General features: G+C 39.4%; 1 protein-coding gene across 1 annotated transcript in view; it reads right to left on the minus strand.

Moving 5' to 3' along the window:
• Window positions 1–16,707, minus strand: part of CDON (cell adhesion associated, oncogene regulated) — a 96,844-nt gene that overhangs the window by 51,303 nt on the left and 28,834 nt on the right. The window contains exons 2-7 of the mRNA XM_060160733.1: window positions 8,616–8,752; window positions 6,577–6,849; window positions 5,150–5,296; window positions 4,112–4,255; window positions 3,191–3,478; window positions 627–896 (exon numbers count right to left, since the gene is read on the minus strand). Of these exons, the coding sequence (XP_060016716.1) occupies window positions 627–896; window positions 3,191–3,478; window positions 4,112–4,255; window positions 5,150–5,296; window positions 6,577–6,849; window positions 8,616–8,691 (1,198 nt within the window). The 5' untranslated portion in view covers window positions 8,692–8,752. The remainder of the gene's footprint in view (window positions 1–626; window positions 897–3,190; window positions 3,479–4,111; window positions 4,256–5,149; window positions 5,297–6,576; window positions 6,850–8,615; window positions 8,753–16,707) is intronic.

Genomic DNA, 16,707 nt, shown 5'->3' on the forward strand with positions numbered 1-16,707 from the left:
CATCACAACTATACAACGGAAGACTAAGCAGCCATTTTTAAAAAGAAATGAAAATACTCTTTAATGTACCATATGAGAAGATGTCCAAGATATGTGTGAAGTGAAAAGTTCAAGGTAATTTTTAAGGTAAAATTCAAGGAAAAATTTTTAAGAAAAACTTCGAGGTAATTTATATGAATGCTACCACCATTTACGTTCAAAAAAAAAAACAGACATTGTTATTAAATGCACACAAGCTCACATGTTATATGTAATTGATTATATACATGCATACAAGGATATTCAAGAAAATGATAAAACTAGTTAGTTCTAAAGAGAAATCTGGCTGGCTGGGGAACATGAGTGAGACTTTTACCATGTGCTTTTCAAAATTATGCCTTTTCAAAACTATGCAGTATCTGTTGAAAAAATATTATAAAAAATTTTTTTAAATGAGCGTGATTAAATAAGGTTGCTTCTTCATGGAAATGCCTACCTGCAACTAGAAAGGAACACGGAAAATGAACACTGCTCTGTTATGGTGATAGGATTATTTCCTTTTTTGTAAAAATGATTTAATTTTTAACCAGAACAAAACCCCATCTGTAAAGTAAAATCTCCTATGATTACATGACCTAAAAGCCTACCGTTTTCAATTTCCAGTCTCCCAGTAGACTGCGTAAATCCAATCCCATTATCTGCTACACACTGATACAGCCCAGAATCTTCCATGGTAACACCCCTGATTTTCAATCCATTTCCCACAGTTAGATGTCGTGGGGAACGACGAATGGGCCGTGCGTTGTGAAACCAGGTACGGTTGGGGGTTGGGTTCCCATGAACTTCACACGTGAATTGCACTGTGGCACCCAGAGACACTGTCTGATCCTGCAGTCCTTTAGAAATGGAAGCATGTTCTAAAAATAAAACGAATAAGAACTAATGAGAACCTACTGTATAGCACAGGGAACTCTACTCAATACTCTATAATGACCTATATGGGAATAGAATCTAAAAAAGAGTGGATTACATGCGTATGTATAATTGATTCACTTTGCTGTACACCAGAAGCTAACACAACATTGTAAATCAACTATACTCTAGTAAAAAATTAATAAAAAATAAAATAAACATAAATTAAAGTCTAGCCCTCAAGATGTACTTTTTAAATTATCACACGAGTCATACAAACTCTCCTCAATAACTAGTTGAAACCGAATTGTATTATTTCCTCACATTCTCCCATCCACCATGGTCATCAAGAAAAAATTAGAAATGTATTTACTTTCCTCCAATAGGATAAACCATATGTTACTAAAACATTATAGCCTCTTTTTATAGATCTCTCCTCCCACTTAACCACCCTCCGCCAACCCAACAAATGCACACACACATACATACATGCAGAGTTTCTAATCTTTGGCTTCTCTGAGCGTTTGTTCCAGGTGATCTGTTTGAAATAAAGTAATCATTTCCCTGGATTTCACACTACGCAACAGCCAAAACAGAAGAATGCTTATTTGGAAGTTAAATTCTTTTTATGCTCAATTCTGCTTTGAGGTTACATGTATTCTGGGCAAAAATTTTCCTTTAGTATCCATCAAGTCACTTTTTTTTTTTTTTAACATCTTTATTGGGGTATAATTGCTTTACAATGGTGTGTTAGTTTCTGCTTTAAAACAAAGTGAATCAGTTATACATATACATATGTTCCCATATCTCTTCCCTCTTGCGTCTCCCTCCCTCCCACCCTCCTATCCCACCCCTCTAGGTGGTCACAAAGCACCGAGCTGATCTCCCTGTGCTATGCGGCTGCTTCCCACTAGCTATCTACCTTACGTTTGTTAGTGTATATATGTCCATGCCTCTCTCTCGCTTTGTCACAGCTCACCCTTCCCCCTCCCCACATCCTCAAGTCCGTTCTCCAGTAGGTCTGTGTCTTGACTCCTGTCTTACCCCTAGGTTCTTTATAACATTTTTTTTTCTTAAATTCCATATATATGTGTTAGCATACGGTATCTGTCTTTTTCTTTCTGCATCAAGTCACTTATTACCTGGACAGAGTACATCATGTATCGGCATTTGTAACATATGCCCAAATTAAATGACTATGCATATTAATCTAGTCCTAATTAGCATTAAATTTAAAGCCCACTCGCCATACACTTGTATTAATTCCAGTGTAACCTATGTCAGGCCACTGTTGCACGTAAACAGGTGTAGAAGCTTTACAAAAACTATATTTACTATGAAAACTTTTTTTTTCCAGTCTTCATGAAAATCTGTTTTGATAAAGGAGAACATTTTTGCTGCTACACATGACAGTGAGATAGGTAGCTGGAAGAAAGGAATAGCTTTGAGATAAATAGTATATATAGAAATATGGGTGAAAATAACACAAATTTTATGAGCCAGCTATAGTGAAAGCATTCCAAAAGGGAAAATAAAATGAAATGATTTCTTTTTGAGATGACATTTTCTGGTCAGTACTCTGTCTTAGTTACAATTACTGGACACTACACACTGATACAGCCCAGAATCTTGCATCCTGTTGAATTCCAGTCTCTTTCCTCCATGTCATCAAGAAGGAAGAACCAGCTCTGTAAATAAGTCCCCTACATATGAACCAGTTCCATTCCGAGAGTGCGTTCGTCAGTTCAATTTGCTCATAAGTCCAACAAAGTTAGCTTAGGAACCCTACTAACAATCGGCTATATAGTATAGAACCAGCTACACCACCACTGCTTTTACACTTGCTTCAGGACATCCTGGGCTTGAAATAAAGATACTGTACTACTGTACCCTATACAGTACTGTACAGTACACAAAAGCACAGCCACTTGTAGAGGATGCACACACGTGACAATGTACACCAGACACGTGAACTAACTTAACGTGATTAGACATGCGAACGCACGTCTGCATTTTTGAAAGTTTGCAACTTGAAGGTTCGTATGTAGGGGACTTACTGTATTGTGTAACCAGGTTGGGGGTGAGGTTCCCAAGAACATCGCAGGTGAAACGCTCTGTGCCACCCAGAAACACTGCCCAACCCAGCAGTCCTTTAGAGAAATGAAGCTCATTTTGGTACTGGGGTAGCTATTTCTAGGTAGTCTCTATTCCATGTATGGCTCACAAATAGACACTCAAACATCAGTTAGACCAGAAAAATAGCCTGACTTGAAAAAACACTTAACAAGTAACATCTTACCAAGTACATTCACCACGTAAGTCACGTGTTTGGTGTCCCCAGACTTGTTTCCCACCACACAGGAGTAGTTGCCGGAGTCCGCCGGATCAATGCTGTCCGTGGCAAGATGCGAATACAACCTTCTCCACTTGCTTCCCGGCACAGCGTCCTGACCGTCCTTCAGCCAGTGCACATGAGAAGCTGGGATCCCACTTACCACACACTCCAGGGTCACAGGGCTACGAGAGAGAACAGCTAATGCCTGTGAAAGGGCGGGGTGAAGAATGTGAAAGTCATCTGAAGAAGGGCCTGGAGAAAGAAGGGAAAATTAAAAATCATTATTCTTATGTATTCACTTCCACCCTCTTCCTTAGCAAAGCTGTGAGCTTCCCCATCTTCCCATTTATTCTTCTTTACACTATGAGGTCCTGTTTGGTAACTAAATCATTTTCAGTTGAGAATTAAATTTAAAAGACTTCATGATCCTTTAGAGCTACTCCTGAATTAGCAGTTTGGAAATGTTGAATTTCTCAACAAGTGTGTGGACTGTTACTTAACTATGCTTTGACTATTGGTGCTACTACAACTTATCGTATCTCAAAGAGAACAGATAAATATTTTTTTGTAATTCACAGTTAGCCACCAATTTGATTACCACTGATACAAAGTGATATTTGCTCACTAATTTCTTTTTATTTGAGCAAAGGGCAAAGTTCTCCACATGAATTCTATCCTGTCACCTTGACCAAAATTCTCTTCTAAGAAGTCATTATATTTTTAAAACATATACAGTACTATGCTATAATGCACTTATGCATGTAAAGACTTTCTCATGATAAACAAACAGGATCTGAAAGAAAAAGGAACTCCCGCTTCCCAACTTTTTATGAGAAATGCTTCTGAGGACTCTTCCCAGTGACCACGATTCCCCCAAATACTTACGACTCACAAGGAGCTTTTGGCCAATGGGTTCAACTTTTAATTCATGTGTGACAGGATTAAAAGCTGCACATTTATATGATCCCTTGTCCTCTAAAGATACATTCAAAATCTGAAGATTCCCTGATGGAAGGATTAAGTAATTCTCTGAGGAAGGAAGGGAATGCAGTTAGGCCTCTCTCTTTATGAAGGACACAAGTTAAGACTAACAAAGGTTGATAGTTATGCTTTAAATGTAGACGTGACATGAGCAGCAAATAAGCAATCGGGGAAAATTCATTAAATGAAGGAAAAGGAAAGTCAAAGCAGAACAAAAAAAGTCAACAGCACTACAGTAACAAAATCAAACCCATCAGAGCCCCAAGGCAACAGATCACTCCCTGAGAACACCACAGCACAAGAAACATATTTAGACAAAGATACAACGACCACAGCTGCCACTTTGGGCAAACCCCTGCCTGCAGCACTGACCACCCAGTAGTCATTCACGTCTTCATTCATTTCTTCTCAACAATATGTACTGAGACCCTATTTTCTGCCAACAATGGCCTGTGCACAAGTGATACAACAATGAAGCGAGCAGATAAAGCAAGCCCTGCACTCATGCTGCCAGTGCTCCGATGCAGGAACAAGGCGGCAGAGAAAGGGACAAACGACAAACAAGCAGACAGTCATACGTACGACACAGGGCTACGGAAAACGAAGCTGAATAAAGCGGACAGAGCAACACAGCACATCATTTCAGATAGTGCCATGAGGGCGATCTTCTCAAAGGAAGTGATATCTGGGTAGATTCCTGAATGAGCTGAAGGAGTGAGCCTTGGGGGTGCGGGGTTGTAATCATTTCTGTACTGTCTTCTATACTATGTTCTATTTCATACTGTAACCATGTGTCTAAACTACTCCACTTGACTCCCAACAGCAGAGACAATATATCTTATGTGTTTTTGTGTCTACAGCCCCTAGCACACAGAGCTTAACGGTAGTTGGTTAATCCCATTTGTTCCCGGGGTGCCATTGGCTTGTCGTAAGAGGTCTCACCTGTGGAATGTTTCAGCCACTTTCCTCGGATTTTATAGCGCACCTCAGCTTTGGGGTTACTATCTGGTACCTTGCAGCCAATGAAACCAGTACTTTTTTCTTCTGCCGTAATAACATGCTTTGTTGATGAACCAAAATCACCAAGAACTAAAAGAAATAAGTAAATAAGTAGATAGATCAATCAATAAATGTAAATTTGAACTCTCTTTCCCAAAGGAAATTGTAAAGCTAGAAACAACATCTGCACCATGGCCATTTGTGGCAGCTAATCCCAGTTCCCAAAGTAGCAGGGTCTTTTTATCTTAGAAAGCAGTTGGGGTAGGGGTGCACGGTTGAGAGCTGGGGCTTAGTCATGGCACTCTTTTCCAGAAGACAATGCTTCCAGGAGACTACAAGGCAAGCAAACTGTTCTTGAAACATTAGGGAGAACTATAAAGCCTAATTGTTCCCATTCTGCCACGATAAATCCTTCTTAATCCAGTCTCTCATCAAAACTCACTTTCCCTATGCATCCTTATTCTGTTAGTAGCTACTCACATGGCAATAAAAGGGTTTCCAAGAATGAACCTAGGATATCAAAAAAAAAAAAAAAAGCAGTGTATCGTTTGAATTACCTGAATATACTAACTAGGTCCCAATTTCTCTCGGTTTAAGTTGACTACAGCTGGAGCCTGCATGGAAGGACTCTTTATTATTGCCAGTGCTGAAAGCACTCTGCAGCCTGCCCCTAGGAATTCAGCCCTCCAGTGTGTGGCTTGGAGCTGTCCACGGGTCACAGCTCTACCAAAACATTTACTCTTCTCAGTTATGACAAACTCACTACTCCTGGGGAATCCAGATTTGTTCTGTAAATAGGGGTGCCCTCACAAAGACGTTTTCCATTACTGGAAGCCATCACCGTTTGAAAGGCAGATGGCTCAAACTTACTAAGAAAACCACACATACCAGATTTTTCCGTAAGTTCAATACTCAACATTCCTTTCCTTACAGTTATTTTTCTACCCCACTTCTTTAGCCTGGTTTCAATTAAAGAAATGAAAATCACTCTGTAATCAAGGCAAATAAAACAATTAGATGTGCAAAAAAGATAAAGGATGGCATGAAATAACTGTCAAAGCGGACAACAGCTTTTTTTGTTGTTGATATTAAGGACTTTTAAATACTCACAAAGAAATTCAGATTCACGTTAGAAAATTGTCCTAACGCTGCACAAAATAATGTCCAGATCCCTTGATACAGAGGAAGACACTAAGCAAGGCTCAAGTATCGTCCCCCAGGTTAAACAAACAGCAAGTGTCAAGGCTGGGATGAGAACGCATACGTGTCTCACTCCAAAGCCCATTCTCCTCCAAGTACTCAAAAAAATGCAAGTATTAACAGTAATTTCAGGAAAAAAGCATCTACAACAGGGACAAAATCAGACTCACCTGCAGTGGATATGGTTGCAGGACCACTCACAACGGCGCCAATGCTATTGTTGGCAATGCACTGGTAATAACCCGAAAGGGAGGGGTTAAGAGAAAGGATAGTCAACGTCCCCTGGTGAACCTTAATCTGTTCCACATTTCTGTCCAATCTTTTTCCATTATGCAACCATGAGATACGAGCAGTCACAGGTTTAGCAGAACAATGCAGTACTACAGGTCCACCAAGTTTCTGGACGGCAGACAATGGCTCAGAAATAAAATAAGGTGCCAAGTCTACAAGGGAACAGTCCCCGTGTGCAAAGGGGTGGGGGGAGTGGGAGAGAAGAGGAGACAAGGGGAGAGAGAAAGAAGAGCAAGTTTAATATACTTCATCTGAATCTACAAAACGAAAGGCAATCCCTTACTTTATACGTTACGGTCCTTAGAGCTTGTAAGAGTTCTAGGAACATTGTTATATTTTGGAAGAAAGAAGGCAACATACCAATGGAGAACTTAACAGTTGGGGCAGCACAGATGAGAATCCTTATGATATAAATAAAACAAAATACTAATTCTATAAATGAGAAATGGTAAACCGCTCTTCTAATGAAGTAGCTTTTTAAAAATGGAAATTAAGAATCTGAAAAAGAGAAGATGACTTTCAAAATCAAAAGAATTCTCTTCCGTATTACCAACAGGGTTTGACTTTAAGAGCAAATTATTTTCTCAAAATAATTTGACTACTTCCCTTTAATATAAGTAATGTTCAACTTTTAAGAACGCAGAAGTAGAAAGTTAGGAAGCCACACTGAAATACAAAGTCTATCCTTTTGGGGATATGAGGATAAACGGGGTATCAATCGTCATATTTTTATTTGGTGTTTGGAATAGTTTCACTTGTTATGTCTATTCCTCCAGTAACTTGGGGGACAGGGGTTCTTGCGTTCAAGTATCAAAACAGATTCCTCTCCTCCACCCAAAAATGAGGGCGGGGGACAGGGATACTAATAATCTGGTGTAATAAAATAGTTAAAAGAAAAAAATAATAAATTGCTGAATCTACTATTATAGGATATTTTACCAGAAATAAAGATGAAAGGAAATGCCTTGACTGAATCTGAGGTTGCTATTTAGCCAAAAAAAAAACCCCAGAAATAAACCCACTAAATCGGGCTTCCCTGGTGGCGCAGTGGTTGAGAGTCCACCTGCCGATGCGGGGGACACGGTGTTCGTGCCCCGGTCCGGGAGGATCCCACATGCCGCGGAGCGGCTGGGCCCGTGAGCCATGGTCGCTGAGTCTGCGCGTCCGGAGCCTGTGCTCCGCGACGGAGAGGCCACAGCAGTGAGAGGCCCGCGTACCGCAAAAAACAAACAAACAAAAACCACTAAATCAATTTTCCTTTACTAAGTCGAGTATAGTTATACAGTATTTTTAACAAGGATAATAAACAAATATTACTTAATAAATAAACATCACCGTATTTGTATATACTCCTATATAAATCTTCACACATATCTAAAATAAAAAGAAATGCATATGGGCCATGAATTAGCCTCAGGCTTACATATACATTTAATAATAAACACATTTAAGCTTTTTAGTAACCCAGAGTTAGATAATAAATTAGGCAAGATCATGAGAGACCTGGGATTTGAACCAAGTTCTCTCACTCCAAGTTGAGTACTCTTACATACGGATTCTAAAATTCCTCTTTGGTGGTGTGTAGTCAGCATTTGATTCCTATCATAATTTCCAAATTCAGAGATTTGTAACATATCCTCACTGAAAAAAAGCATGTCCGGAAAATATTTATTTTCAAGACAACAAAAGGAATAAATTATACGGACAATGATGGGAAGGCCTGCGAGTGCCCAGAAGCACTCCTAAGAGATCCTTAAATTGCTTAATGAATCAGTTTTAAAATCATTCCACTGGTCAAACAAATCTTAGAAACGTCTTTGGAAACCATCACTATCGTCGAAGCATTAAAGTCGAAGTTCTTCATAGGATTAAGATGAGGAAAAGCTTCAGGCCCAAACTACCATTCTTCTCCTCTTACCTGGACTCACGGAAGAGCACAGAATCGGGAGAGTAACATACAGCAGTGTCTGTAAGGGTCCAGCAACTGGATGCATAGCGCCAGATTGCAGAAGCGGGCAGGACAGACTTCCAGGGCAAAATCCAGGCCTTAGCTTACTAAAAGACATCAAAAAAAAAAAGGAAGAAATTCTAAAGTACAAAAACAGTTGGAATTTTTTATCTGAATAGCCAGCCCGAGTTATGAACACAGTGGCTGCCCTCTATTTTGAAAGCTCCACATAGAGTGTGTCAAATACAAGGCATTCAATGATCCACATCTTCCCAATTCACAAGCTAATCTCTAGACGTTAAATTAAAGTTAGAAATTCTGCTCATTCTTCCAAGATACTAAGACACTTATTTTACACAGAACCAATCGTTCCAAATGAATACATAACGGCCTTTAGCGCCTTTCTTTGTACATCTCACAACCATCTAAAACCCAACACAACTCAGATGCATTCCTCCTCTATGTTCCTTAAAACAGAAACAATAACAACAAAATAATAACTAACGTTTATATAGTGCTTGTACGAGCCAGACGCCATCTCAGTGCTTTTCATATATTAACTGAACCTTCACGACAAGCCTATGAGTCAGGTACTCCTGGTTTTCTTCCCTTTTTTCAGATGGGGGACTCATGGATTGTGCAGAGAATACCAGGGGCAGGCCTGTGTGGGGATCGAGTTTGTCTGCAGAAATCCAAAGACCGCTGTGGTGAGAGTGGGATGAGCCAAGTAGAGAGCACACAGGAAAGCCGGGCTAGACCCTGCCCAGCTTCAAAGGCCACGCTGAAGGTTTTGGCATTTATTCTAAATGCGATGGCAGACCCTTGGAGGACTTAGAGAAGGGAGGGATGGGATCTCATTATGCTTTAAGGAGATCACTGGCTGATGGAGACTAGACTGAAGTGGGGCCGGGATGGAGGAGGGAGACCAAGTGGGAAGTTACGAGATCGCTGGGGAGAGAGATGAGCACGTGGTGGGTGAGTCCAGTGAGTCAGCTGTGGAGGTGCTGAGGAGAATCACCGGATTCAGAACATACACTAAAGCTTAAACCAAGCTGATGAAGGTTTGGATAAAAAGTGTGCGAGAGGGCTTCCCTGGCGGCGCAGTGGTTGGGAGTCCGCCTGCCGATGCAGGGGACACGGGTTTGTGCCCCGGTCCGGGAGGATCCCACATGCCGCGGAACGGCTGGGCCCGTGAGCCCGTGCTCGGCAACGGGAGAGGCCACAAGAGTAAGAGGCCTGCGTACCGCAAAAAAAAAAAAAAAGTGTGAGAGAAAGAGCTATATCAAAGACAACTCTTAGTTTTTGGTGTAACAGAATAAGTAAAAGCTCTGCTTCCTGAAATGGGGAAGACGAGCAGGGGAAACGGCTGAAGAGGAGGCTGCTCAACAGCTGTGCTTTGGCCATGGAAAGTCTGAGATCTGTGAGGGATCCGAGTACCAGTAACTAGTCGACAGGTGCATATAGGAGTCTGGAGCTGTGGGAAGAAGTCAGAGCTGAAAATGCAGATGTTACATGTACTAAAGCCTTGGCGCTAGATGAGCACTAAGGAAAATATGATAGAGGAGGAAAGATACTCCAACCTTTAGACACTGAATAGAGGAGAAAGAAGTAATAATGGAGACTAAGAAGAAGTAGCCAACAAAATAAGAAGAAATCCAGGGGCATGTTGCATCTAGGGAGAAAAATGGAAAATATTTCTGGAAGAAGAGAGTAATCAACCCATCTCAAACACTGCTGAGAAACAGAGTAAGATAAGATGGCATCAGAAAGCCATGAAGAAGACCATGGGTGATATAGCAAGAACGGTTTCAGTGGAGAAGGGACAAAAGTCTGATCAGTTCAGGATAGGATGGGAAGGGAGGAAATGAAGAAACAGGCACAGAAAACTCCTTCAAGGATTTGCTATAAAAGGGCAGCAGAAAAACAGAGAGAATTGCTGGGGATGGATGGATGGCAGCCATGGAAATGTTTGTTTATGTGTTTTTTTAATATAGAGATAATATAACACATTTACAAAGCTAAAAAAAGTTTCACAAAACCCAGCACTGGTAAGGATGTGCGTAAAAATCACTATAATATCTCGTTGGTGAAATATAATTGGTAAATTCCTTTTGGAAGGAAAATTATTCATTCATGCAACAAATATTTACTGAATCTTTATTATATGATGGGTACTATTCTAAGAGCTGGAGATAGAGCACTTAAATATATATGTAAGTAAAAATAAGTAACAGACAAAAATGTATACCTTACATTCTGTGGGAGAGATGGAAAGTAAACAAGATGAATAAATTAGGAATATTCACAAGGTCCATGCCATCCTCCAGATATGGTTCATTCCTTCTCTGTGCTACTCCTACACCTTGGTCACTGTCTACCACTGCACTCACTACTGTGCTCTGCAATTTACCTGGTTACATAACTATGTCCTCTTTGAAGGCAAGAATGATGTCATATCCAACTTTGCAAATTCTAATGCCTAGCAGAAAAGAGGCACTTGATGTTTCTTAAAATGAAAGGAATACCTTAAGGTAACGTAATTCCCAGAAGTACCTTAGAGAGTAGTATTTAATGAGAACTGTTATCTCTACTGAATTCAGTGTAACCTAGCTATATTTTTATTCTTTCATTCACTTATGCATTCATATATATGATTTCAAAAATTAGCAAACATAAAGTAAGCACCTACTGTATGCCAGGCACCATGCTAGGCTAGAGATCCAAAGAGTGGTTATTGTGTCGACAAATTCTCCCCTACATTCCTGCTTGGCCAGGACACAGAATCTGACTACAGAATATAACAAAATGTAATGCCAGAGTTACACTAATGACATTTTAGAAATGAGAATTCTACGTGTGTACTCATCTGTGACAAGAAAGGTTAATTCTAACCATCGATAAAACTGGGTAGTAATACAAAGTAAGGCACCGTAAGTATGGCTTTGAAGAAATCAAATATCTCCCAGGATCTGCTCACTTCTCTACACCAGGTGCTCCAAAATCTCCAAGTTGCAAACTCAAGTTTATCTACATCGTGGACTATCAGTTCGAGGAATGCCTTTTAAATGTTTTCTTGCTGAGCTCTTTTTTTTTTTTTTCTTTTTTTTTTTTTGCGGTACGCGGGCCTCTCACTGTTGCGGCCTCTCCCGTTGCGGAGCACAGGCTCCGGACACGCAGGCTCCGCAGCATGTGGGATCTTCCCGGACCGGGGCACGAGCCCGTGTCCCCTGCATCAGCAGGCGGACTCCCAACCACTGCGCCACCAGGGAAGCCCTTGCTGAGCTCTTTTAAAAGTGGGAGAAAATACTCTGGTACCACCCGCTGGCAGAAGGGGCCAGCTGTGTGAAAACCTTTTTGGTTTATTTGAATTCTTCCCTTGGTTCAAGGGTAAGAACTGACACACCATTGCTAGGCAGTCACGGCAGAGTAAACATTCAAACAACTTGTTAACACGAGGCACCTTCCTGAGGACAAGGAAGAGAGTTTCTTCCTTTTGCCAAATCTTTCCTCAACTATTTATTTATTGAAAAGCAGTGAAACAAATTCCAGAGTCAACTTTAACCCCAGCACGTGATCTAGTGAGTTACTTTACAGCTGTCCTTTAAAACATCACAGCTCATTATTGCTACCTAAATATTATCACACAGGAATGTGCCTATCTTTCTATTAGGTTAACGTGCTGTCAGTTGATCTGAGAGGTTGGAAAGAAATTATGACCCTCACAGTCACTGACTAAATATTTGTTGACTTGGTTTATATTTCTCTGTGGCAAGCCTGCTCAGCTTGTTAGAAAATTGTGATATTCAGGACAACAACCTGGGTTCTGTTGCTCTACGGGTCAGGTGGCTTGAAATTATATTCAACAGCCACCAAGAGCAACCTAGGTCCAACCTCACAAACAAACATCCCTGACCGTAAGGAGGGTTAGAGGATGTATAAATCAGGGTATATGCATTAGCACTGCTGGAAAGTTATTCAATACTATGTCACTTTCAAAAGTACTATATTTGTCGAAAGAGGAAACTTCTTAATAATATTAGTGCTATTGCCACTTGACTAGTTAAGTTATTGGAAAACAAAAAATATATTTTAACATACATATCTAACATCTATACATAAATATATGTGTATACTATAAATGTATATAAGTATATACAAATTTTATATATTTTTAATTTATATACACATACATATAAATATGTATCATTTCCCTGCATTGCTCGCAAATGAACAATTTGTTTGGCCAAGTTTATCATAACTGAACAAGGTTCCTGCCATCTTCTCACACACAGATCAGTGGCCTTAGCACGTATGTCATCTTTCTTACCCACAAAAATTTACCTTGGCAAGGGAGAAAACAGCCCTAATTTCCTCTGCATAGAAACTGTTATCCCATCCTCCTTTTCTGATCTGGAAACAGTGGCCAGCAGAGAAAAGGTCTGTCTGACCTCTGTTCTAGCATACGTACCATTCAAATATTCTCATGTAAAAATTCAAAACAGAATTTGGATTTAAATCATATCAGATAAAACAGAATTCTGATTTAAATTACATTGCCATTTTTCAGACTGCAGTGTTTTTCTCATTTAGAATATTTTTTTAAGCATCCAATGTGGTTAACATAATGCCAGGTGATATTCTAAACAAAATATTCAAGGTTTTCTTTCACATATTCTACAGTGAATATGCTATTTTATCAAGTAGAAAATTGTTAACAGAAAGTTTCTACAAATACTCAATGACAAAGAAAATTACACATTTAGCATAAAAATGTGGAATGAATGTACAAAAAAAAAGGCAAGTAAGCATGACAATTCTATCACCTAAAGATAACACATCAATATCTCAATCCATTTTCAACGAATCCTTTTCATATGGTGTATATTTACATAACTGAAGATCATAATATATATGGAATATAGTTTTAAATCCTGCTTTTTTCATTTATCATCTAATGATCATGTTTATTAAAATTTTTCATAAACATAATTTGTAACAGCTATAGATACTTATTGAATGTATGTATCAACACTTAATTTGCTTAGCCATTCCCTATTGGTTAGGCTCCACTTTTTTATATGTGCGTGCATATGTATATTTTTGGTTTTGTGGGGTTTTTTCGCTATTACAGATAATACTGCTGTGAGTATCTCTGTCCATAAATCTTTAGCTACTCTTCTAAGCATGTCTTTAGAACTGACTTTTAAAAGTGAAATTATTGGGCCAAGGAGTAAAAACATTTTTAAGACTAAATATATAGATGGTTGAGGTTGTCGTCCAAAAAGATGGCAACAAGGCACAAGTTGGTCCCCATCAACTGCCACCAGCACGTGGGGGGACCCCTGCTCACCAGCAGACTGTTTATTTCCTTACACTGAGGTAAGCGAAGTGTGGATATCAAACATGAATTTGAGAAATTAATTAAAATATTTTATAGGGCATAAAGCAACATTCACTGTCTAATCTGTTAGGGGTTTCTCTAACAATATTCGAAATTTATATGAAAGTAACTGCAGAAAGAATAACAATAATGGACACCGCAGGCTACCCTGATCAAACCTTGTCCATCTCTGAACTTTCAATTACAAAAAAACACCATGGACACAAAAATCTCTGCTTTTTACCCAAAATTCACTTCAAGTAAGTTAAGGGGTTGTGTGTTGATGTTGTTATACTGTGTGATTTTAATTTATAACGTGTATTTGTCTGAAAAGCAATTTGTACGCAAGAACTGCTGACAGACGCTTTCTGGCAATATTTGCTGGCGTTCAAAATAGTAAGTTACCATTCATTCCCAACCATTATCCTCTCTTCCTTACTGCTTTCCGTGTCCATTAAGCATATATATACCCCTACTTCCCTAAACTACTAGAGGTAGTAAAATAACTCAAGGACTTGGACTTTAAATTGGGTTTGATCTTGTCTTACTACTGGACACTGGCAAAGGCCTGATCAATTTCCCATGTGAAAAACAGAACCATCAAGGCTTATCCAACTCACTGGTCTCAGAAGGAATTAACATGGTCATGAGGAAGTTCTTCTACCTCCTTCCTATACTCAGAGGAAGTTAAAGGCCAACATCCATTATTTTCACTGCAGTTTTGAGTGGCTGACTTAAGTGTCTGAGAAGATGCTCAGTGGTCACTTTGCTCCCAAGAAAGCACCTGGTAGTACAGTCTCTTCAGAGTACAAAAAAAAAAAAAAAAACAAGAAAAAGAACAGCTAAGTGTAGTATCCCATTCAACCTACAAATCAGGATCAGGGGATAACTCTTTCCTCCATGCGGTAAAAATCTTTTTTTTACCCATTCTCCTCCCCACTCCCCACTCTCATATGGCCCAAATGCTGCTCCTTGAGTCCTGGCCTAAAGACTAGCTGGTATCTCCTGAGTTACAGGGCTTTCTCTAAGCCTTTCCTGCATGCCTACAGAGAAGGCAATTTGTCTTGCATTACAAACTGTACTTTTAAGCCATCCCAGGCTTAAGAGAATTTCTGTCGGCAAAGGGAAGCTAAAGGTATGCCTCGTCTCAGAATAAGAAAGGAAATAGTTCCCTAACATTTACTTAACTTATTGTTCAGGTTGTGAACTTCATGCTTTTATAACCCCTTTTCAACATGCTGCCAGAATAATCCTTTGGGGAAAGTCCTGAATTTCTAGATTTGATTCCTCTGTTTTTAAAGGAACGCCTTTGCTTTCCTAAGGATGATCAAAGCTGTCTCTCTGAACTATCCCCTCCCTAGACTCCTATATCAGACTTTCTTATAGTTTTCTTTGAGGCTTAGGGAATAACTGGGATTAATTTGTGAACAAAAACTCAGCTTTGGGATCAGTACTGTTCTTCAAAATAGAAAATTCTTTAACTTAGTTTTCTTTTTTAAAGGCATCGTTTTCTTCATGAAATAGTAATTTCCTTCTTAAAAAAAAAAAAGATTGATTCTTACTTTCAAACCCTCTATTTCAAAACATCCTATTTCTCAATTGTTGAGAAAAAATGAGTTTTCCGAAATAACTAAACAAAAGAAAAAATAAAGCATGTCTAATTTTTTTTATTAGGTACTGATTAATTCAGCACAATTTCAGTTATGGAAGTCCAACACAATATATACTTTTTTTTAACCTATTGAACCACCTTGACCTTAATCACATCCAGCTTTAAATCTCCTCTCAAAGTTTTCTTCATTCTGAATATTTGAATAATTTAGCTAAGAAGCAAACATTTCCTGCACAGATTTCTCAAAGAATCTTACTTTTTCCAAGAAATATTCATCCAGTCAATTAATTCCATACGTAGGGCATCTACTCTGGGCAAGATCCTGGGAGGGTACAAAAATGAGGAAGATGAGGAAGGTATAATTCCTGAACTGAAGGATACTGCAGCCTAATCAGGAAAAGAGGGCTTGAATTAACTTTGGAATAAAGAAAATGATAATAAGTAAATGAGACAGTAAAAAGCATTAGAAGAATTCAAAGCAGAGGAATTCATGTTTCATTCAACAAATACTTAGTGCCTGCCTACTACGTGTCAGGCGCTGTGCTATGCTGGAAACTCAGCCAGGGAGAAAACAGGCAGCGTAGCTGCCTTCAGGAGGTTTTGAGTCGGGTGAGGACAGGTGACAACTAAAGAAGCTGTTCAAACACAGCCTCACCTAACAGAATGACTAAATGTTTTGCCACAGGGGCTCCTGTGAAGTTATTCCATGTTGCAGATGGCTTCTTTTTATTTGGTATAAACTTATTTATATAACTTTTTCAATCAGAAACTAAACAATGGAACTTTGATGTTACAGCTTCGGTCAAAGACACACCCACCAGCGGGGATGCATCATTTCCACAACTGGTGGAACACTTCGCCGCTTAGCCTTTATTTCACCATAAGGTGCTTTTGTGTGCTGTAACTTTAAGTGCCATGGGACTGCAAGATAACTACATGCCTTTAGAAGACTTCCTGTCTCCAAGTCCACTTCCCGACTCCCCCGCCTCTGAAGGACTTCCTCACCAGCCCTCCTTCACCAGTCACCACCCTCAAGTCTTCTCTTTCTCCTTTGCTGAGGACAATAAAAT

The sequence above is a fragment of the Lagenorhynchus albirostris genome, chromosome 9 (genome assembly GCF_949774975.1).
Source record: "Lagenorhynchus albirostris chromosome 9, mLagAlb1.1, whole genome shotgun sequence".
NCBI lineage: Eukaryota > Metazoa > Chordata > Mammalia > Artiodactyla > Delphinidae > Lagenorhynchus > Lagenorhynchus albirostris.